The sequence below is a fragment of the Citrus sinensis genome, chromosome 2 (assembly GCF_022201045.2).
Source record: "Citrus sinensis cultivar Valencia sweet orange chromosome 2, DVS_A1.0, whole genome shotgun sequence".
Taxonomy (NCBI): Eukaryota; Viridiplantae; Streptophyta; class Magnoliopsida; order Sapindales; family Rutaceae; genus Citrus; species Citrus sinensis.
In genome coordinates this window covers 23,555,232-23,580,199 of record NC_068557.1, presented here as the reverse complement: position 1 = coordinate 23,580,199, position 24,968 = coordinate 23,555,232, and the positions used below count along the sequence as shown (strand labels likewise).

Here is a 24,968-nt window from a genome sequence, read left to right as displayed (position 1 = left end):
GTTGAACCACAGAAGTTCTGGTGTCCATGCGTAATTATTATTTTTCAATTTCACTTTAGTTGCGTGTTTGTTTCTCAAATAGATTGAGAATTGAAGAAAATTGGATAATTGAAGAGAGTAAATGAAGTCTCTATTTATAGGCCGAGCAATGCTAAAAAATTCAACAATTGTGGATATTAAAATAATATAAATTTTCACTTTGATGTCAAAATCAAAAGTTGTGTGTCTCTCTCTTATTTATATTTCTCACTTACTCCATTAATTTATGCCAAGAGTCAAAAGTTGCATGCTAGCCACGTGCATGCACATGTTCAACAGAACTCAGCCGAGTTAGAGTTGAACTTACAATGCTGAATGAAATGATTAATATGTTGCACTTTATGTCTGCTCATATATAAACTTTGGAGGGTGGATCTTGCTGTCAGTCTATTGAGAGGCTGAATTGTTCGAATTCGGTTGTCTTTACTGACGAGGAGAGTGGGAATGGTAAAGGATTTTACATGAAAGGAAATACAATTAACAAAGGTACAATGATTCAGGAATTAGGACTGTTTGATCAGATTCTTTTCAGAAGTTATAGATTGGCTTTAAGAAGTAAAGATAAATGTTGTTAAAGGGAAATTCTGCTTTGCTTGAGTCAGTGTCCGAATAGAAAAACTAAAAAACGACGTTGTTTCTCGGTTTGCCTATTCTGGCAAGATTTTCGGGTGCCCTAACATGAATGATCATAAAATAAAGTTTAATAAAAAAATTTGTTTATTTTATAATCTAATCCATTTGTTATAGATATTAAAAGCACGTGATCGTACGATTTCTTTCTAAAAGGAGTTATAACTTCATCACAGGACCTCAATCTTTTGCTGCATTGAAATTATCTGAGTGTTGGTATCTTTCGGCTGCTTCCACTGCAAGGAGGATAAGTTCAAAAAGTTAACCAAACTTTCATTGGTGAAAGTGATTTTCATATTTTGCAAATTCGATTGCCTTTTAATTGGATGTCGTTTTGAAAAGAAGCATTTGGATGGAGCCTCATTTTGCACGAGTAGTCCACTCCTATAAGATAACATTTTATATTGTATTAGTTCTTGCAATTCAACATTCATGAGCCTATCCAATCGGTGCGGTAAGCGATAAATGAAGTGACATGCTCATAAATTAGGAATAAACCACTAATATTTTTTCTAAACAGAAAATGTAACTTGAATTGGCTGCTGGAAAGTGGAAACACTAAACTGGCCACAATATGACAAGAAAATGGCTCTGGAAATGTACTGAACTTCTTCTTTAATCACACTCAGGAGATACGATTCTTGGTGGTACTCAAGCTGAGCTCTATAAGAGGCCTAAATTTTTCATAATGGGCTTGCACTGGATCCACTAACCGGAAATAACCCAAATGGTTTGGACCGGATTAACCCTGGTAGTGTATGGGCTGGAAAACCACAAGCCAGATTAACAATTTCTCAGAAGTTTTTTTAAAATCAAAGCGTAAAAGAACTAAGAACACAAACGCACATTCGGCCCAACAAGAACCCGGGTTTGACCCGGAATGTTTGATGGTTCATTCCCGTCTCTGAATATCGATCAATCACACAAGATTGGCGCAGTGGTACATTTAACAACAAAGAATTCTTTTTAAACAATTTTAGCTAGTTTAACAAAATTCTGAATTTGGAGGTGACAAAAAATCTGCAGGTGGCATGGTTTTCATAGCTCGGCCAGAGATGAGAGAACGTTCACAACACGAGCCATGTCAGGTCTCCTGTAGGGCTCGCTCGCGCAGCATTTCTCAGCTAACTCGGCCACCTTCCTTACACTGGCAAGAGTTCCGTTGTCGAGCTCGATTGTTTCGTCCACTGCCATTCTAAATGTGTCTTGGTTTATATGCACTGTTCGGAACCATGTGACAAGGTACACTATATTCTCTGGATCAGAATCATCACTTTCATCAATCACTTTTCTACCAGTTATTAACTCCATTAATATTACTCCGAAGCTAAACACATCAACCTTTGTTGTCACTCTTACCTGTCACTGCCAAATTACATGTAAAATAAATTCATTTTCAACAATATGTTCTGTTTTGATGAACAATGAATAGAAACAAATCTAAAAACTAATCAAGTAAATTTACCTAAGTACTCTGGGGCAAGGTACCCAAAAGTGCCCGCTATTCTTGTCTCAGTTGAATGTTTCCCATTCTCTGGAGCAAGGCGAGCCAATCCGAAATCTGCAACCTTAGCCCGCATATCATGATCGAGTAGAATATTGGATGGCTTAAGATCCCTATGAATGAAACTTTCATGTGCTAAACCGTGCAAATACTCAATGCCTCTCGCAACATCTAAGGCAATGATCAATCTTCTCGACCATTCAAGCGGTTTCAGTCCTTCATCCTTCCGGTTGAAAAGATGTCTACTGAGTGTTCCCTGCGACATGAATTCATAAACAAGAAGCCTCTCTTCACCGTCCAAGCTATAACCGAGAAGTGCCACCAAATGGCGATGTCTAACCTTGGTCAGAACTGCAAACTCAGACTTGAATTTTTTCAAGCGTCGCTCGCTCACTATTTCGACTTCCATCCTTTTGACTGCTATCCTTGTCCCGTCTTGAAATTCCTCTCTGTAAACAGTTCCGAACTCTTCCCAGAATGTTTTGCTCTCTGAAATTGTTGGTCATTTCCCCCAAAACTTTAATTGAAAAAACAAACTTTCCAACCCCAAGCAATTGGATGTCACTTGTCATCGCATCTTGAGATTTCTTCGAAACAGTTTTTTGTCGATGAATCCTAGGAAAGCGTTTTTGTTTTTTCTTATACAAACAGAAGCCTAATCCAACAATAAACAAACCGAAAGCAGCACCAATCATCACGGAAGCCAACACAATTCCAGTATTCGAATCCTTACCTGTTCCTCTTCTCTGACTTTCGCCGCAATTGTTGTCTGGGGTTGCTCCTGGGTAACTATATTTCTGACAATATTGGGGTTCCCATCACTTTTTACGATCACGGTTTGCCTGAATTTTAGTACTTCACCAGAGAGATAATTGTTGGAGACATCTAACATCTTAAGGTTTGGCAGGAATGTCAGCTCATTTGGAATAGTGCCATTAAGTGCATTATTCGAAAGGATCAAGTTTTCTATCGATGTAAGCACAGAAAAAGCTGAAGAAATTGTACCCTGAAGCTCCAAATCCTTGAAATTAACGACCGTAATGTTTCCTACTTCATTGCAAAAGATCCCCCTCCATGGCTGAGAGACATCGCAAGGATCATTTCCATTCCGACGCTTTGCAAATACTAGCGGATAACCCATAGATTCTACAATTGACAACAAAATACTGATACGACTATCACAAGCAACACCAGGATCACCTAAGCAAAAGCTATTAGTTGATCCTGGAGTCATATCCACTTCTACTCTAGAAGTATTAAACTTTGGGAAAGGACCCTGGAAAAAATTGTTAGCCAAACTGACAAAAGTAATATTAGGAAGATTGAACAAAGAAGGAGGAACATTACCCGTCAACTTGTTACTCCTCAAACTCAATTCTTCGAGACAGGTAAACCTTGAAAAATCTGGCAAGGGGCCTGTAAAATGGTTAAAATCAAGCCTGAGTTGAATTTACAGAAGTCATGTTTTGAAACACTTCAAGTGATCCATTGAGCTTTACATCATTCGTTTGCTCGTTCAACCAAAGCTTCTGAATTGAAGACTCACGAAAGCTTGAAGGAATTGGTCCTTCAAGATTGTTCAGTCAGAAGCAAATTCCTTAATCTAGGAAAGTTATCTGCCCCCAGAAAATCAGGAATGCTCCCTGAAATTTGATGGTTGTCGAAGCCAGCAAAAATAAATACCTACTCGAAATAAATTGTGTATAGTAATTGAGCAGGGTTGTATCCACAGATATCGGTAATTATTTAAATCATTTTAAAATATAAAATGCAAAATGGGGGAATTGTTGACAATAATAAAAATCAAATTAAAATAATAAGAATGCAAATTAAAGTTGTAATTCAAATTGGAGAAAACTCTGGTTGAAGGAATTAACTCAGTTTGATTCGACTACTGATCATTGATTCAAATAAATATTATTACTACTTATAAATAGACCGGTTATAACTACTGAGACCTTCTAATAGCCAATCTCTCCTTAACTAGTCGATAATTAAGGTACGACTGTTAGTTATTTCCATAATCAATAGACAACCGTAAATAAGTGAAATGGTTTTAAGGTGTGCCCACATGCTTATTTAAAAAGTACTTCTGAAATTTTTAGTGTCTCAAAGTGATTCATCCCTAAAAAAAAATTTTAAATTTTTTTAATTTTATCTATTTATTTATTTGAAAAAAAAACAAAATAAAAAAAGATTTTCTTTTCTTCTTTCTTATATATATATATTTTTTATTTAAAAAAAAAAAACAAAAAAAAATCAAAAATCATTGTTCACAAAATCCCTAATTCTTTCCCGCAGCAACCAGCCGCTCCAGCCATCACCGCGCAAACCTAAATTAGGCCTCACATCATTTAACATGCACCAGATAAAATGAAATTCAGTTTTAGAGAAAACTCATGAGTGATCTTTTTTTCCTAAAAAATTATATAATAAGAATCGATGCACACATTTCAAAACAGGATCACGTAAGAAAGAACTCTTTGATTTACTCGGGTCATAGGCATTGTGATCAACTGATAAATTATGCCAAAGACCATAAGGCTCAAAATTTTCGCTAAAGTCATAAATTGTTCCTAAATATACATCACTAGAAGAATAATCATCATCAATGAGTCCTAAAGCTAGGTTAAAATCCGTGATAAAGTGTGAAAAATTTCGTCCCATTAACCTAAACTTTATAACATTGGGGGTATGCAAAGTAAAATCATTCGGTATATTAAATTGAAAAGTAGCATAGAACTCCCTAATCAACTCAACATAACCCAAACAATCAACATCAACAAACTTATGCAAACCAATCTTATCTATCAAAGAATCAAAATTATCCTTAACATTTAATTTTTCAAGAGTCGGGTAATGAATATACTTAACTAGAAGTATTTTTTGCTTGGAAATATCTTTGTACCTTTCTTTCTCTTGTTGAGTCGTGAATGCGAGGCACCCTCCAAGATTGGATTCCGCAAGTGGCAAAACACTCATGCCTTTTCCATGTTTCGATCTTTGGCTCACGGCTCGACGTGAATCTGAAACTGTATTCCATGGAACCGTAGTGGGAGCGGCAATCTTGGATTTTTTTGCAACTGGTGTCTTTTTAGATGACTTGGAAGTTGATGCTTTCTTTTTCGGCATTGTTACAATAATTGCACTCACGGATTTCGATTCACGCAGCTGGAATACAGGGCGTAGGCTGGTTGCGGATGATTGTTGTTCGGCTGGAGCTTGCTTGATGGACGCGGGATGGAGCTGATTGTGTTGTGCGCGCGGGCTGGGGCTGATTCTGCGCGCTGCGTGGGCTGTGTTGCGCACGAGAGCTGGGCTGACACTGGTTCTGCGCACTGCTGGGCGAAGGCTGGATCTACGCGCGCGGGTTGCTACTCGCGGGATGCTGGTGCTGCGTGGCTGCTCGGTGAAGGCTGGATATGCGCGCACGCGGGATGGAGCTGGTTGCGTGCACGGCTGCTGCTGTTGCTGCGCGGGCTGTGTTGCACGCACAGTTGTTGCTGATCGCACACGGTTGCTGCTGCTGCGTGGCTGTGTTGCGCGGTGCTGGCTGGAGCGGCTGGTTGCTACGGGAAAGAATTAGGGATTTTGTGAACAATGGTTTTTTTTTGTTTTTTTTAAATAAATAAAAAAATATATAAAAGAAAGAAGAAAAGAAAATCTTTTTTTATTTCGTTTTTTTTTTCAAATAAATAAATAGATAAAATTAAAAATTTTTTTAATTTTTTTTTTAGTGATGAATCACTTTGAGACACTAGAAATTTCAGAAGTACTTATTAGTTAAGACGTGGGCACGCCTTATAAAAAATGTTCTTCTGGCCAAAATAACAAACACATTATTATTTTTTTTAAATCTGAATCAAAATTAAAAGAAGATATAACAAAAACTAAAATAAATAAATCATTTGGGTTGCCTCCTAAAAAGCGCATTTGTTTTATGTCTTTGGCTAGACACATTTATGCATCAATCTCCATAATTGGGACTCTCGAGAGCCATATCCTCCACAATATTCACCGAAAAATCTTCATAAAAAAGTTTTAAGCGATGACCATTAACCTTAAAAACTTTGTCAGAGATCGAACTCCGAATCTCAACTGCATCATGAGGAAAAACATTAGTAACAATAAAAGGTCCAACCTAGAAAGAACGTAATTTACTCAAAAAAAGTTTAAGCTTAGAATGAAAAAGAAGAACTTTTTGACTAACAGAGAACTTATTTCTCAAAATCATTCTGTCATGAAATGTCTTTGTCTTTTTCTTATAAAAAACTTCCTGCACTATAGGGTTAATAACATTCACAGAAAATACCGAATGATCCTCATTAGGATATTTCATGGCATCATTTATATTGAATTCTATAGCCTCTCCATCAAACTCCATAGTGAGAGTCCCTTTATGTACATCCATTTTAGTCATAACAGTCTTAAGAAAATGTCTTCCTAGCAAAATTGGTACAGAATTAGAGGAGTTATCATCTCCATATCAAGTACATAAAAATCAGCAGGAAAAACCAACTCATTAACTTGTACTAAGACATCTTCTAATACCCCATCAGGATATGCGTTAGACCTATCAGCTAGTTGAATTATCAGGCCAGTTTCTTTTAATGGACCAACATTCAAAGATGAATAAATGGAACGAGGCATGACATTAATAGAAGCTCCTAGATCTAACTTAGCCTTTTCAACTCTAACACTACCAATTTTACAATGGATGGTAAACATACCTGGACTTGCACTTAGGAGGTAGTTTCTTTTGGAGAACTGCTGAAACATTCTCCTCAATGTGAACTTTTTCATCTCCTCTTAATTTTCTCTTGGAGGTGCACAGTTCCTTAAGGACTTTAGCATATCGAGGTATTTGTTTTATAGCATTTAATAAAGAAATATTTACCTCAACCTTGCGAAATGTCTCAAGGATGTCTTTCTCTTGTTCATCCTTATTGGATTTTGCAAACCGGCTTGGAAAATGAGGAGGTATCACAATAGGTAGGGGTTTTGCTCTGGTGGGTTGCGCATCTTGAGATTTAGGTATCAATTCATTCTTCTCAAGCTCATCTTCTACATGCTTTGTCACTTTCTTACTAGGCTCTTGCAACTCCTTCCCACTTCTAAGGATGACAACACTAACGTTTTGCTATGAATTCACCTCAGATTGTGAAGGCAATCTCCTTAATATTTGAGACTCTAGACGGCTCACTGTAGTCGCCAATTGACTCATTTAGTTCTCTAAATTCTTAATGCTTGCTGTAATTGCCTGCTGAAATTGTTGAGTGTTAGTCGCAAGTGATTTAACAATTTCTTCAAGAGATATACCTGACTTGGAGTTTGACTGTGAAGGTGCTAGTTGTCTTAGTGGATATTGTTGTGGGAATCCTAACGGCATAACTCCATAGCTGAAGTTGGGATGATCCTTCCACCCCGGATTGTATGTTTGTGCATAATGATCATACATCCTCTGAGGCATGCCTGGAAATCCTCCAACTGTATTGGCTTGTTCAACAGGTTCTTCTTGAAGTGTAGGACACATATCAGTTGAATGACTCATATTATAACAAATGCCACAAGTTTTCACCTGTTGCACATTACCTACAACAAACTTTTCTACAAGAGAAGTAAGTTTATTTAAACGTTGTTCAACAGAAGAAATATTTACCTCATTCGCCTTCCTTGAAGTGGGATCTTGCCTGCAGCCAAATTATTGTGCATTGGCAGCCATATTTGAGATCAACTCCCTTGCTTGAGTAAGGGTCTTGTTCACCAACACGCCTCCACTAGCAGCATCTATCATACTCCTATCCATCAATGACAGTCATTCGTAAAATATTGAATAAGAAGTTGATCAAAAATTTGATGCTGAGGACAGCTGGCACACAATTGTTTGAATCGCTCCCAATACTCATACAAAGTCTCTCCAGAAAGTCGTCTGATCCCACAAATGTCTTTTCTGATGTTGGCAGCTCTTGAAGCAGGAAAATACTTCTCAATGAACTGCTTTTTCAAATCATTCCACGTTGTATTCGATCCATGAGGCAAGTAATACAACCAGTCTTTAGCTAGTCCATCTAAAGAGAAAGGAAAAGCACGCAGCTTAATCTCCTCTTCAGTCACGCCTTGTGGTCTCATACTTAAACATACAACATGAAACTCCTTGAAATGTTTATGAGGATCTTCACCTGCAAAACCATGAAACTTGGGTAACAAATGAATAAGACCAGATTTTAATTCAAAATTTACCTCCAAGTCTACATATTGAATGCAGAGTGGTTGCTAATTCAAGTCTAGCTTAGCTAACTTTCTAAGAGTTCTTTCTACAGGTGCAGCTCTATCCATCACTTGTTCTTCTGAATCGCTAGATGATTCAACTAAATCAGGCACCATATCTGTTTCAGAAAGCAAAGGCGACGATGATCGTTGCTTAGCTCGCTTCGTGTGCTGTCTCAGTTGGCGAGCTGTCTTCTCAATTTCAGGATCAAACGAAAGTGTACCTGTACGAGAAAAACGAACCATACGCCAAGTAAAACGTAAAAAGGATTAAATAAATGACACCAATCCCCGGCAACATCGCCAAAATTTGATGGTTGTCGAAGTCAGCAAAAATAAATACCTACTCTAAATAAATTGTGTATAGTAATTGAGCAGGGTCGTGTCCACAGAGATCGGTAATTATTTAAATCCTTTTAAAATGTAAAATGCAAAATGAGGGAATTATTGACAATAATAAAAATCAAATTAAAATAACAAGAATGCAAATTAAAGTTGTAATTCAAATTGGAGAAAGCTCTGGTTGAAGGAATTAACTCAGCTTAATTCGACTACTGATCATTGATTCAAATAAATATTATTACTATTTATGAATAGACCGGTCATAGCTACTGAGACCCTCTAATAGCCAATCTCTCTTTAACTAGTCGATAACCAAGGTACGACCGTTGGTTATTTCCGTAATCAATAGACAACCCTAGATACGATCATAAGATTTAATCAATTAACAGCCTGAAAAATCAGAGAGACCCAAACCTAATCAACAAACACATACGATGGTTCATTTAAATTATAATGTTTATTCTCACAGCACAACTCTCTGCTATGTTATTTGTCACAAACATTAAAATGTTCATACGATGAATCCTTTAATTGACAATAGATTAAGTTGATAATTAAATAGTGGTCAATTATCTAATTAACAAAAATAATCATGATAATAATTCAGAGAATAAACAAATACCCAAAAAGTAATAAAACAATTAAAGCATAAGAAAGATATCACAGTAGTGATGAATCAAAGCTTCATTAACCTTCAACCAGAATAATAGGTTTAGTTCTTCATAGAGAGAAGAGAAAAATTTAGATTTAAGGTTTCTCTCTTTTCTCCCAAAGTCTTCTTTTTCATAATAGATTTCTCCCTTAAATACTCTCTCTCTCTTCTCCTCTAGAGTTCTATTTAATATAAAATACTAATATTTGAAATATTAAATTTGTAATTACAAAAATAACAAAAAATACAAAACACGTTAAACTAAAAACTACAGGTCTGTAGTTGACAGCACGCGTCCACGCCTTATCAACAAAGTTCTTCTGACGCTCATAATTTCTCTAAGAGAACAATCATCCTTAAACATCATCTTGTAGCTCAATTTTAGCACCAATCAATAGAATTGCACCTACAAAAATAAAACACAAGTAAATCACTATTATTAAGTGCAAAACATCGATATTAAAAGAAGTAAACAATGCAAAACTAATGCATAAATTGTACTCTAACAAAATATTAGCCAGATTTGCAGAAAATGGCTGCAATTCCGTGGCATCCTTCAAACTTTCAGGTATTTGCCAGGAACGGAATGGATTAAAACCAAGAGTTATGGATTTCAAAGAAGTTAATCCGGAAAAGAAATCGGTGGGTATGGATGTGAACTGATTATTACTCAAGTAAACATACTGAAGAGAACTCAGCCTGGCAAGACTTGGAATCGGCCCTGATAGAAAGTTTCCTGTCACATGCAGTTCTGCCAATAAGGAGAGGTTTTTGAGGTCAGGACTCAGGAGGGAGGCTTCCTGTCAGGTTTTGGTTGTAGATATGGATTTGGGTTACCCGGTCATTCGAGCACAAAATGTGACTCCATCCACACGGGTCTGGATCGGTCCAATTTAAGCTTTTCGGGTTTCCTAGGCTGACTTTCAGAGATTGCATGACTGCGACATCTGAGCTGGAGAGGGAGAAGACTGAGAGAGTACAAGGAGATAGAAGAAAGAAAAGGAGAAAAATACCTAGGTACAGTTCCTTCGTTTTTTTAAGAAATTTCAGAAGTGGGAACATTTCCATGGATTATAAAATGCAATCTACAAACAGCACTTAGAATAAAGACCCTGAAGCATATGTACTATTCTTTGAACAAAATTCAGTAACCTGGGCTCATGAAATCTACGAATCCAAGGCTACAAGTTTCTCAAAGTTGGGGATTTAGCAACAACAAAGTTATATACATGAAGTTTAGGATTCAAATAAAAGACAATTGTTTGTTTCAACATGGAGGGGAAACTACAATGCTACAGGCCTACAACATAGATTGTAAGGGCAAGAGGGAACAATTAGTCTAAGTGAATAATTTACCAACCTTCAGGCTCAATGTTACTGTTGTTCACTTGTTTAGTGGATCGAGGTTGTTTTTCGAATGGTAACATAAGATATGTGGTTAATTAATGAAAAAAGTATTTCAAAACAACAATTTATGTAATCGCATATGAATAAAAATGTACACGAAGTAAAATATTTTTTAAGTAGTAGCATTTTTCTTTTTTGGGACTATCATATTAAATAAAGATTATCACAAAATAATTTAATTAATCTTCTTAAAGACTGATCTAACGGTTCAGTTGTGTTTGTTGTCCTTACCACTTGAGGAGACGGCTAGAGCGGTGCAAAAACTTGAGAAAGAAAAAGAGGAGAACAAAATAACAAAAACAATAATCAATGTCCTTTACTGTATGTCGTTTAGCAAGAATGCCATTGATTCACTGCATGGCGATAGTTCTAAGCGGGTCAGGGTTATGTACAGACGTTTGAATAGTGAGACTGTGGAAGTACATATATGGACAATTTTTGAAGCATTTATGTGGGAATTTTCATTGACCTAAATCAGTCAAAGTCAAGCCCATTATCCATCCTTTGAAATCCAAGCCCAAACACGGTAAAGGGTGCAGGTTTATAGAACCCTTTGAAAGGAGTTGCAAAATGGCTGTAGCGGATCATCAAACCAGTGATAGAAACTGTTAGCGAACGCCAATGTTATCAATCAGCCACGAAGCTACCTTGTCTATATAAATGTGGGAGCTAAAGTCCCTCGTAGTCTTAAGGAAGTGCATGCAATTGAACTAACACTTATGATGAATGTGCCAAGGGTGACCAAAAGTAAAATTCTTGTATGCTTACATCGATATCATTAACTATGACATGACCCTTCTATTAATAAAAAAAGATTGCACGCCTAAAAGAGCCGCAATACCACTAAGAAAAGGGCCAATGAAGCTTTTAATTAAGATAGCACCACATCGTTTAATTTATTCAAGCATCGATTTAGAGAAGAAAGGGTACAAATTTCCATTCACCGTCTGGTTTTATACTTTATTAGATGTACACAAAATATTAGTTCGTATTTTTCATCAAACAAAATCGACCTTACATTATTATCATTTTTAAACTCTACAATTCTTCAAGCCTCAAAGTGATGATAAATTGTTTATTGTTATGAATCGGAGTGAATGGATGTTATAATTTAAAGGAATCAGATATAAGTAATTATTTAAAAATGATATATGAACAAATGATATTTAAATCACAGAAAGACGAAAATTGAAGAAAAAAGAGAAAAATACTTTCAAAGAAAAATGAAAATTGTGTGTTTTCATTAACAAAAAAAGGGTAATATATATAGTCATTATGGGTGAAGCATTTAAGATTGTTAATTACAAAAAAGATAATGGGGAGAGTGAAAAAGAAGATAATGGGAGAGCATTATTTGGTGGAATCCACCGCGATTTACAACATTTATCAATTATATTTTCTGTAGCAACCATGATACTAACCGAAAAACATAAGGCATGGGTTGATAAGTTTTCCATTTAAATCGAGCCTAATCTACAACTCTCATTATCGACAAAACCATTCACAACACTTGCGTATTGCCGAACCATTTCACAAGCTCTGGATTGTAACATTCTGTAGACTGCCATAACGCACGACATTTTATAAATAAACAGTCCCATCTAAGACTTCTTTTTCTTTTCTTTTCTTTTCTTTTTAACTCTTTCGGTTTCGGCATGTCAAAATATGACTTGGGAGATCATAAAAAAAATCTGCAGGAGGAATGATTTTCACAGCTCCGCTAGAGATGACAGCATGTTCACAACACGACCCATGTCAGGTCTCTCGTGGGGCTCACTCGCGCCGCAATGATCAGCTACTCAGCCACGTTCCTTACACTTACTAGAGTTCCACTGTCGAGATCGATTGTTTCGTCTACGGCCATGCTGAATTTGTCTCGGTTTAAATGCATTGTTCGGAACCATGTGACAAGGTACACAATATTCTAAGGATCAGAGTTATCACTTTCATCAACCACTTTTCTACCAGTTATTAACTCCATTTGTATTACTCCAAAGCTAAACACATCAACCTTTGCTGTCACCCTCCCGTCGCTACCAAAGTACATGTAAAATAAATTTCAACAATATATCTGTTAAAATAAGGAAGGTTAGGCCTATAAGACCAAAAAAAAGGTTAAAATTCAAGGTGTTTGATGAATGTGCGTGACGGTTTGATAAAATGCCTGAATGAAGATGTTATGGTGGGAAGGCTACAAGTAAAGGTTTTGGATCAGCTCAGAAATCGTCTTCTAGAAGAGACACATGAAATGCTCTGGAATTCAAGATGAAGGGTTGTGGTTTATTTAGCGAAGAGACAACTTTATCAACAGTGGATTTTATTAACTCCAATCCAAGCCCTTAATCATGCAAAATCTAACAGCGAAAATAGCAAATGCAGTGTATATAAGATATAAATGTGTACGCTGGTATTATAAAACGTTTCTCTCTGCATTTGTGTTGTTATAGTTTGCATTTTCAACTTATTTCAACTAGGAGGAAAGCAAACAAATGTAAAACATAAATTAAATTTATCTACATACTTCGGAGCAAGGTATCAAAAAGTTCCTGCTATTCTTGTCTCAGTTGAATGTTTCCCATTCTATGAAGCAAGGCGAACCAACCCTAAATCTGCAACCTTAGCTCGCATATCATCTTCAAGTATAATAATGGATAGTTTAAGATCTCTATGAACAAAACTTTCATGTGCTAAAGCTAAACCATGCAAATACTCGACGCCTCTTGCAACATCCAAGGCAATAATCAATCTTCTCGACCAATCAAGCGGTTTCAGTCCTTCACTCTTCCAGTTGAAAAGATGTCTCGCTCATGTGTCAACTCAGTTTCTTCATTTTCCCGGAAAATTCAGAAGAGGGAAAATTTTCATAGATTAGAAGATGCAATCTGAAAAAAGTATCTGGAAAGAACATCCCGAAGAATATGTGCTATCCCTTGACATGATTTAGTAATCTCTAGCTCACGAATCTCCAAATCCAAGGCCCTCTAACCGCACCAAAGTTATTTAGTGGTTGGAATCGAATCCAAGACGGCTGTTTATTTCCAACACGGATAGGAAAGTACAATGCTACCCTAATTGTAAGGCCAAGTGTAGCACAAATTATCTTGTGTCAACTCATAAACAAACCGTTCAGTCAAATATTTTCTTCAAACTTGAGGATCAACCATAAATTGTTCTACTGCCTTTAGAATCGTGATTCTCTACTCATTTAATCTTTTTCTGATTTCATTTGTAAATCATAATAATAGTGGTGAGGACATTTGTGAAATTATATTAAAAATAAAATTAATTTTCATAATCAGATTTTAAAAAACTACTTCAAAAATAATTTTCAAAAAAATTACAAAACACCAAAATTAACTTTTATAACTTCTCAAAATCATTTTAAACTTTTCAAAAGCAATCTCAAACAAGTTCTCAGTTACAGTACAAGAGAATCTCTCTTTATTGAGTGAGAATTAAAGAGAATGTATTTGAAAGATTTGTTCCATGTAATAAGAGCTAGAATGAACAATTATGCAATCCCCGTAATGAAATAAAGCTTGCTTCGAAGTGCTCTTGGGTTCAGAATTAAGCATAATGGCTGGACACTATAAGTCTTGTTCGTCTTTTGATTCTTTAATGGAATCTTTTAGCTCCGCTGGTTTATAGATCAGCTAAAGATTGTTTTTCCATTAAAGTCTGAATATCATTAACCAAAAAGCACGGAGATCAGCTGACATGAGACTTGTTAACCAAGGTTCTCGGTTGATTGGACAGCCCAGCATTCATCCGGCTTTACAATTATATTGCTTGGTAATTTGCTCTCCCCGTTGCTGACTTGGAAACAAAGCTGTTGCCTTTGATGGCAAATTTAGTCACTTTGAATCTTGATTGAATTTGGAGATCGAGATGATTTGACTTGAGCTGAATGTCACGTCCAATAATGAGGGCAACCTATTTGTGTGTTTCCCTCGTCTTTGTATTGTCTATTTCAGTGTCAGTTCAAACCAGTCCAGGCCAGATGCCGCAGTAATGCAAGATCAAACGCTTAAAATGGTCTGACCCGGACCCCTGTCAATGGAGTCACGTTATTTGCTCGGATGACGGCCAGGTGACCAATATCGAACTCCAAGACCAAAATCTGAAAGGAACAGTCCCTCCGATCCTTAAAAAGCTCTTTTCATTGGCAGTAATGTACCTAGAAAACAGCCAACTCAGAGGACCGACTCCAAGTCTTGTCGGGTTGCGTTATCTTCAAGTTGTGATGTTTGATAACAACAGTTTCTCATACATGTCTCCTGATTTTTTTACAGGACTAGCGTCCTTAAGATATTTTAGCCTAAGTAATAATCCAATCCAATTTCTTCATGGGAAATACCTGAAAGTTTGACAAATGTCAGGAGCTTGGAGTTTTTTCCCGCATACGAGGCCAATATTTCAGGGACCATTCCCGATTTTATCGGGACCGATACGTTTCCTCAGTTAAGCTATTTGGATTTGGGCAACAACAATCTCCAAGGAACAATTCCATCCAGCTTTGGCATGTCTTCAGTTCAGACCCTTTTGTTGAATGGCCAAAGGAGTAACATCAAGCTCAATGGCTTCATGACAATCTTTTTACAGGCCCTTTGCAGATATTTTTAATCTTTCAACTCTGGAAGATTTGAGCTTGGGACATAATAAGTTGACAGGTATTTTCCCTGTGTCTTCATTTAATAATCATCCTAAGCTTACCACCCTCAATTTGACTAATAATTTGCTTCAGGGTCCGACTCCAAGGTTTAATAATTCAAAACTTACGGTGGATATGAGAACTGGGTCTAATAGTTTTTGCTTAGATGATCCTGGTCTTGCTTGTGATAGTCGGGTTAATATTTTGTTGTCAATTGTGGAGTCCATGGGTTACCCCGAGGTGCTTGCAGAGAGCAGGAAAGGAAATGATCCCTGTCCCACCTACCAATATTGGAAGGGAATTTCATGTGATATTGGAGGAAACATTACGGGTATTAGTTTCCAAAATTTGGGACTTTCGGGTAATATTTCTTCAAATTTCTCTATGCTTACATCTTTGAAATATTTGATAGTTTCTAATCATTCACTTACTGGTACCATACCAAACGAGCTTACAACCCCGTCGAGTCTTCAGATATTAGATGTCTCGAACTATCATCTTCATGGTAGAATGCCATAATTTGGAGAAAATGTGGTTGTCATTACTGATGGGAACCCTGATATCGAAAAAGAAAGTAATTCACCTGGGTCACCACCCGGCAGTGGGAGTAAGATTCAAATTCTTGGAATAATTTTGGGTTCAGTAATAGGTGATTTCTGTGGTTTATTTGTTGTTGGATTGGGTGTCTTTTTTTATATCAGAAACAAAAAATCTTCCGAAACAGTACCGATTCAAGTTCTTAGACCTAGAATATGTGGGATTAGTGTCGTTCACTCTGTTGACTTTGGAGATATGGCTATACCAATTCAAGTTTTGAGAAATGCAACTAATAATTTCAGTGAGGAAAATAGATTGGGAAGAGTTGGTGTTGGAACTGTGTACAAAGGGGAATTGAAGGATGGAACTGAGGTTGGGGTAAAGAGGATGGAATTAGGATCTGTAACAGAGCAGGGGATAGCTCAATTTGAGTCAGAAATTACTGTTCTCACAAAGGTTCGACACTGCCATGTGGTGGCATTTCTTGGTCATTGATTGTATGGAAATGAGAGGCTTCTTGTTTATGAACTGATGCCCCAGGGGACCCTTGGTACGCATCTGTTCAACTGGGAAGAGGAGGGATTGGAACCACTTGAGTGGAATACAAGGTTGAATATTGCCCTGGATGTTGCTAGGGGTGTTGAGTATTTCTATGGATTGGCACATCAAAGTTTTATTCAGAGATCTTAAACCCTCCAACATTCTTCTATGAAATGATATGAGAGCTAAAGTTGCAGATTTCGGATTGGTTCGTCTTGTTCCAGAACTGGAAAACACTCTATTCTAACTAAAGTAGCTGGAACTTTTGGGTATCTTGCTCCAGAATATATAGGTAACTGATATTAAGATTCCTGTTCTTTTAGTTGAATGCAGAAGCAAATGTTTAGTTTTTACTCAATTTCATTAATGCTAACCACAGCTAGAGATCTTTACTTGCAGCAAGCCTCAGCCAGTAGCTACTGCCAATTAAGCTTCAAAATACAAGCAATCACCAAATGAGATAAATAAATTCTTTTTTGGTTTCGCACATTGTTCTTAAAAACCTATCTTCTCTTTAGGCTTCAACCTTTTTGACCTGAAAATACAAAACATACTTGAACGCTACTTTTCATACATGCATATATATTTACAGAATCAGATCAGTACATTACATACGAGTCGAGTATGAATCTTCTCATTTTATGCTGCTTGCTAGGCATGCTACTGCCTTGAAAATTATGAAATTGTTACATTTGTATTGTTTCAGTTCTGTCCTAAACCTCAAGGTTTAATTACACGTGTTTTGGCAGTGACTGGACGAATAACTGCAAAGGTTGATGTGTATAGCTTTGGAATGATCTTAATGGACTTAATCACAGGTAGAAAAGTTGTTGATGCCACCCATTCTGATCCTGAGTATATCATTCACCTTGCCACCTGGTTCCAGAAAATGCATAAAAACCATGACACATTCCAAATGGCCATAGACAAAACAATTCAGCTCGACGAAGAAAACCTTGCCAATGTAAGCACTGTGGCTGAGCTAGGGGATCACTGCTGCGCGAATGAGCCCTAGCAGAGGCCAGGCCTGATATGGGACATGCTGTAATTGCGCTCTCATCTCTAGCTGAATCTTGGAACCCAGTAAAACCGGATTCTGATGTTAGACGTGGAATTGGCATGGACAAGGCCTTGCCTTCAAATTCATGACATTCATCGACTACTCCAGAATCACTTCCACCTTTTGCGATGTCGAAGCTGCTGAATCATTCTGCCAAGGCCTAGCTTTCAAATGATCAAATTGTTGCAAGACCTTGATGCCACTAGCAACAACGAACTTACCTATTGATGACCTCAGTAGGTAAGCAACTCGTGTTCAGGTTCGCAATTGATTTTGTTCATATGCACTTATTAAGCGTCTTCCATCAAATTTAGATATAACTGATAATTGATGGTACACATCACAAAGCTGAACTTCTAGGAAGTTTGGACAAACTTCTGATTATAAATATTAATAAATTCTATTATAAGTGAAAAAGAATTGGATAGATTTATGATTTTAAATATTGATAAATTGTATTCCACCTTCCATCATACTTTGTTCATTTACACTTGTTATTCGTACTCTTTCTCTTTTTGAGTTGCAGTAGAGTTTATTAATTTTCACTCAAAAATTTCTGTAACATGCTCTTCTGAAGAAATGTGCCATATAAATTATAAAGCAAGTAATAATCAATCTTTTTTAAAAATACAAATAAATAAACTTATTCGAACTTGAGAAAATGTGTTCTAAAACTCATTTTCATCACAACAAAATCCATTACACAGGGAACAAATGATGTAATGAATCAAAAAATAATAAGAAGGCAACAGTACACTTTTATTAATATACACGTAGTATAAGATCTTTAGCATCTCAAGAGTGTTAGAGATATCCAAATTAATAGAATAAAAAACCATGAAGGAAAATGTAAAATTTTGGAATCAGAATAAAGAAAGAAATACAAAAAGGCATGCATCCAAATAAAGTGCCTCCGATTCTTCGAGTAGAGGAAGATGAGCAAGTGCTTGACAGCCAATTCAGCTGACGTAATATGCAAACTCCAGCTCATTTACAGTTCATTGCTTACACGCTAAACGAATTTAATATGCTCATTACTTATTACGCGAAATTTAGCAATCACACATTTGAATGCAATTTCTATCGCGTGTGCTACAAGAAATCTTACAATAATTACTATAATTTATTAAAGATTTTTGGTGATTTGGAGGGATTAAGATTCTCTCAAGATTTAATTATGCACTAAGTAAATAATTCAATTGTTGATTGGTAGTTAATAAATAAAATGTAAAAGAAGTTAAATCTTACCCATACACTACCACTACAAAACACATGACAGAAGATTTTTAAAACCTCAGTAGAGTTCAGATCAGGAGAAGATCCTATTCTGATTTGGAGGTGGTATATGCTAGATTAAAATTTGAATATAATTTTCCTAACCTCCATGATACCAGCAGTGTAAGCACAAAATCTTCAATATTTCGATGAAATGAAAATTTTCAAAGATTTTGAGTATCAGAAAATTGTTAATGAAAAACTAAATAGAAATAGTAAAGACGTAGTTTAGTAATCTTAAATAAACTATTTAAAAATAAGTCATTTTAAAGAAATGAATTGCGGATGTGAAGAACAAAAAGGCTTAACCGGGAGTACTCAACCCACCCAAGCGCTGTTTAGTATTAAAAAATTAGATAATTATAACTTAAAAATTATAATATTAGAGTGTTGGTAAATATTAGTCATTATAATTTAAACATTGGATTGATTTGATTCACCACTTATAGGATGAAAAATCAATAATAGCCAATATTTTTTCACCCCAAAAGCTACAGTACCAAATAGGCATAATCACACGCACGACCATCAGCACCACGCTACATTTCACATTCAACACGTGTAATGAGATCTAAACACTTATCAAATCTTTGAACAAGGATTGGAGAAGTCAACGTTCAGTGATGGGCAGTTCAGTGATGGGCAAACTTTGTCGTGATGGACGCGGCCACCGCCCAGGAGAAAGATTAAAACATAAATAAATAATCACATATATGACCATGGTGACATAAATCCCTCAACATAAAACACCAACCCCATTAGACAAAACTTCCGAAAAATCCGGCTTATTCTGGGCAACAATGAATGAGAAATTAGAATTTGACGTGTTAAGTCAACACTCAACATCACAGTAATCATACGAACCACCAAATCTTTTATAATTATAAACAAATGATAGCGGTTTGGCTCGTTGGATGGAATAAAGAAAAAAGAAAGAAGTCACCACACCCAAGTGATGTATGCGTAATGAGATGTCCCCACGCAGTCACAAGTTGGGAGGATAATTCTAGCAAAAGAAATGGCCAAATGGCAACGGGAAATGAGATGCAGCTGGCAGCCATATCAAACAAAACCAACCATTCTGATTCAAACAAGTGTCAGACAATCATGCAGATCAGACAAAACACATGACACAAATTTATTAGGACATTCTCGGTGAGGATGAGCTGTTCAGGAGAGCGTCTCCATTGATTTCGTTGTCGTCATCCGTTCACCTAAACTTTGTGATACTGCATGCATAAATATCTCTTTTACCGGGACCTGCTGAATGCTGATGCCCCCATGAGAGTCAAATATTATATATATAAATTTTGGTGGGGTTTAGTTGGCTGGTCTAATGAATCCCACTCATCGCCAACAGGGGCCGCATTTATCTTTTCCACTCAAATGGAGTGGCGCCATGTGGATGCTGACAAGGATGCATGACAAATAAGCAAAAGGGAACTGCACAAGCATTAGCCAAGGCATGCACAATAATTTCATTGTAAGCTTTCCAATGACAATTGAGTAGAGCCTTTTTCATGTCAAAGCAATAAAAAGCATGAATGAATCAAAATCAATTCCAATATCAATGAAACCAAATATAAGGAGTAAACTACTTGTAAATAAAGCACTTAAGAGATGAACATTAAAGAACAACTCTTTCTCAAGTATCTCTCTATTTGCATTTTTAAGAACTTCTGAAAACCAGAAAAACATTAAAAAAAATTCAAACTACAGAGATAATGCGGAGAATTAAGGCATCTCCAGCAGAATATAGCAAAAAGAGAACCAAGCCTCACAAAGAGAGAAAACAAAGAAGCATAAAGAATGAACAAAGCAAACCTCTAGAAACCATTAACAGATACCCACATCTAATCTTCCATTCCTTTCTTGCCCTCCTTCATCGTCCGTCAGCTGATGTAAATGAATCAGCAAATCCGGATGGCCTTGTGGGTATGCTGGTCTGGGTATTATCTGTGCTGGCAAGGAATGAAGAAGAAGAAGAGTCACCAATGTTGCTGTTTCCCTCATATGCCTGCCACTTCTTTAATGCTTGCGGTAAAGTCATGTCAAGGTCGATGCCATATATGTCATCAGAATCTGGTTCTGCTGGTTTCCACAACTCGGCTAGAGATGAGAGTACATTAACGACATGACCCATATCAGGCCTCTGGTAGGGCTCCCTTGCGCAGCAGTGACCAGCCAGCTCAGCCACAGTGCTTATACTAGCAAGGGTTTCTTCATCAAGATCAATTGTTCGATCAATTGCCTTCCGGAATGTGTCCTTATTAATATGCATTCTGCGGAACCATGTTACAAGGTGCACACTGTCCTCAGACTGGGTTTCATCGAGAGCCTTTCTACCCGTGATTAACTCCATTAAAATAACTCCAAAGCTAAACACATCAACCTTTGTAGTCACTCGTCCAGTCACTGCCAAGTCATACCAGAAGTTTCAGCTTTAGAACCAGAGGGGAAAAAAATAAATTGACTCAGTAAACACCAAACACAAATCAATTCTATACACTTGAAAAATTAAAAGGAACCTCTGACTTATTAAACACAGTAAAAATGAAAAAATGAGAAGTGCGACCATCTAGCTGCATCCTTCACTGTCAAACTAAACATCCTAATCCTATCCAGTAAAGCCTTCCAGTTGCTAATAGTGCAAATGATAAAAATCTCTAGGCAGTATGTGGTGTAGGAAGATTAAACATTTGCATAAATTATGGGGAAAAAGATAATGTCGATTAGACACTTTCACCTCAATCTGAAAAAAATAGAATTAGTTACCAGCATATTCTGGAGCAAGATAGCCGAAAGTTCCAGCTAGTCTGGTCTCAATTGAATGCTTTCCATTATCTGGTGCTAGACGAACCAATCCAAAATCTGCAACTTTAGCCCGCATATCATCACCAAGAAGAATGTTGGATGGTTTGAGGTCCCTATGAATAAAACTTTGATGTGCTAAACCGTGCAGATACTCAACACCTCTAGCAACATCCAAGGCAATTGTCAACCTTCTAGTCCACTCAAGTGGTTTCAATCCCTCCTCCTTCCGGTTGAAAAGATGCCTACTAAGGGTCCCTTGAGGCATGTATTCATAAACTAGAAGCCTTTCATTTCCATCCAAGCAATAGCCAAGAAGCCCCACTAGGTGGCGATGTCGAACCTTTGTAAGAACTGCAATCTCAGACTTAAACTCTGCAAAGCCCTTCTCACTCACCACTGCTGACTCCATCCTCTTTACCGCAATCTTTGTCCCATCATGCAGTTCCCCCTTGTACACAGTCCCAAAACCCCCCCTTCCCAAGACATTTTCCTCACTAAAATTATTAGTTACGTTCCTCAAAACTTGGATTGAAATCACCATACTTCCAGCCTCGACGACATGAAGGTCACTAGGCCCACTACTTGTGAGACTTTGACTTTCACTTCCACCTCCAGTAACACTAGACTCTGTAACCGTAATCTTAACAGCATTTCCATCTCCTCCATTACTAGGATGGATAACCACAGCATTTGGACTTTGTACCCGACCAGAACGCTTCCGTTTTCTGGTATACAAACAAAAACCTAATCCAACAATAAACGCGCCACAAACAACACCGACTACAGAACCCACAATCTTTCCTGTATTTGAATTCTTATTCGCACCACCAGAGGAACCATTTCCTCCACTGTCACCCCCGGGTGGTGTAGGCGAACTCCCAGGAGGTGACTTAGGAGTAAAACTACTACTATCTTTTCCAATATCAGGGTTCCCATCAGTTTTAACAATCACATTTTGTCTAAAATTTGGAACTTTACCAAAAAGATGATTATTTGACACATCTAACATCTCGAGACTAGGCAGAGTTGTAAGTTCCTTTGGTATAGTACCAGTAAGTTCATTGCCTGAAAGCATCAATTGCCTCAGGGAAGTCAGCCTAGAAAAATTCGAAGAAATTGTACCCGAAAGCCCCAAATTTTTTAAATTGACAACGGTAATGTTTCCTCCAGCATCACATGACACACCCTTCCAGTCACTATTACAAGGATTATTTCCTTTCCAACTTTCCGCAAGCACCGCCGGGTAACCCACAGATTTCACAATTGACAACAAAACATTAACCCGGCCATCACAAGCAACACCAGCATCATCCAAGCAAAAGCTATTAGACCCTTTTGCCATATCAAACCTAACAGAAGAACTAAACTTTGGGGTTTGACCCTGAAATAAATTGTTAGTCAAATTGACAACAGCAAGCGAATGAAGATTAACCAAAGACGAAGGAACAATACCCGTTAACTGATTATCTCTCACACTGAAATCTTGCAAACTACTCAGCCCAGATAAATCAGGCAAAGGACCCGTAAAAGAGTTACCATGAAGCCATAGCTGAGTCAAAGAAGTCATATTTTGTATCACTGCAACTGATCCATTAAGCTTTGAGTCACCTTTTTGCCCATTCAACCAAAGGGTCTGAATAGAAGACTTGCCAAAACTCAATGGAATTGGTCCTTGAAGAAAATTAAAAGCCAAATGCAAATGCATCAGTCCAGGAATCGTATCTCCCCCGAGAAAATCTGGAATAGTCCCTGTAATGTTAGCTCCATTTGCAGAAAAACGCTGCAAACCGGTGGCATCTTTCAAGCTTTCAGGTATTACCCAAGAGTCGAACGAATTATAATCAAGGCTTATTGTTTGCAAAGACGTTAAGCCTTTGAAGAAGTCTGATGGCACGGAGGTGAAATTATTGTCATCAAAAAGCACTTCTTGAAGAGAACTCAACCCAGAAAGGCTTGGGATCCGCCCTGTGAGTTTATTCTTCATCACCTCTAGTACTGTTAGTGAAGAGAGGCTATTCAGCTCCTTAGGGAGGGTTCCTTCGATGTTTTGTCCGCCGATTTGGATCCGGGTAACCCGGTTACTGGGACTACACTGAATATGCTTCCACTTACACGGGTCCGGGTCGGTCCACCCTAAGCTTGCCGGGTTTCCCAGGCTGGTCTTAAGAGCTTGCATGGCTGCGGCATCTGAGCTGGACTGGGAATTAACTGAGAGGGTTGCAGAAAGAAGCGAGAGGAGAAAAAGAGAAACACCCAGGTGGCGTTTCTTCATTTTCTGGGGAAAATTGAAGAGAGAGCGAAGGGAAATGAGAGAAAGGCGACAGCTTTCTTTTCCTTTTTTTTTTTTTTGGTTTTACTTAGGGTTTTATAAGCATTGAATGCAAGGTGTTTGTTTATTTGTCTGTATGAAATTTCACCTTCTTTTAATTCCTTCCAAAGAGCGATACGTGTTTTTTCACGCACAGGTTAGACTGAGAGTGACAGACAGATGAAGCGGCGGAGATGAGGGGAGGAATGTAACACAGGGAAAATGAAAAGTTGGGTTTGAAAAGATGAGAGAGAAAGGCGTGGATTTTTTCTTTTTATTTTTGTGTTTGGAGGAAAAGAAAAGAAAATGAAAGTGAAAATAGTTGGCACATGCAAGTGGGGTCCACTTTTTTTATATGGCTTGGGAATTTGGGGACCTGGACTCGAGACCATCAAGCAAGCAGCCTGCAGCATGCCGTGATACTGACTGCAATGGACCACTCCTTTTCTATATCGTGCGGAAGTGTATTGAGTTATTATTGAGTTTGGCTATTATACAACAATTCATATGATATGCGCATGACATGATGAGGTTATAAATGTTCCATTTTGTTTCAATCATATCAATCTTGACGTTATTTGGGATACATGTTTCATTGGCATGAGTTGTTTTTTACATAAAAATAAATTTGTGTTAATGGGTGTTAATTGATTCAATTTATAAATTTTCTACAATCATATAGGTTCAAAGATTTATTAATTCTCATTAAATGATGAGAGGTGTGATATAATTTTGTAACCAATATTTTAAGTTAACCACCTGTATACAGTTTTACTTTTCACCTAGTAACTCTTTCTATCGTAATTTTGTCTCTCTATTCTATTGACGTGGGGTTAAAAATAGCAAGCACAAGTTGAAAGTAACTGTGTCAATGCCTTCTAATAGTCTCAAAACTAAAATATTGGGGAATAAATCCTAAAGGTTTGTCGTTTTGAAATTGTG

The 24,968-nt window shown here is 37.2% G+C and overlaps 1 protein-coding gene and 3 pseudogenes across 1 annotated transcript; 1 reads left to right on the top strand and 3 right to left on the bottom strand.

The window, feature by feature from the left end:
- Positions 1-1,707: 1,707 nt before the first annotated feature.
- On the bottom strand, positions 1,708-10,370 carry LOC112497329 (receptor protein kinase TMK1-like; annotated as a pseudogene).
- A 2,049-nt stretch (positions 10,371-12,419) lies between these two features.
- LOC112497206 (receptor protein kinase TMK1-like) lies at positions 12,420-13,778 on the bottom strand (annotated as a pseudogene).
- Positions 13,779-14,558: 780 nt separating this feature from the next.
- Positions 14,559-17,718, top strand: LOC102629530 (receptor protein kinase TMK1-like; annotated as a pseudogene).
- Positions 17,719-20,487: 2,769 nt separating this feature from the next.
- On the bottom strand, positions 20,488-24,342 carry LOC102614313 (receptor protein kinase TMK1-like). The gene is made up of 2 exons (XM_006469223.4): positions 21,680-24,342; positions 20,488-21,319 (listed from the first exon to the last, which is right to left on the bottom strand). Exons 1-2 carry the CDS (start codon positions 23,988-23,990, stop codon positions 20,787-20,789), a joined length of 2,844 nt encoding a protein of 947 aa, XP_006469286.1. The 5' UTR covers positions 23,991-24,342; the 3' UTR covers positions 20,488-20,786.
- Between the last annotated feature and the right edge of the window lie 626 nt (positions 24,343-24,968).

Coding starts and splice junctions, on each gene's coding strand:
- LOC102614313 (XM_006469223.4), bottom strand. CDS start 23,990: ATGAAGAAACGCCACCTGGGTGTTTCTCTTTTTCTCCTCTCGCTTCTT. Junction 21,320..21,679: donor TCTTGCTCCAGAATATGCTG/GTAACTAATTCT, acceptor ATGACTTGGCAG/TGACTGGACGAGTGACTACA.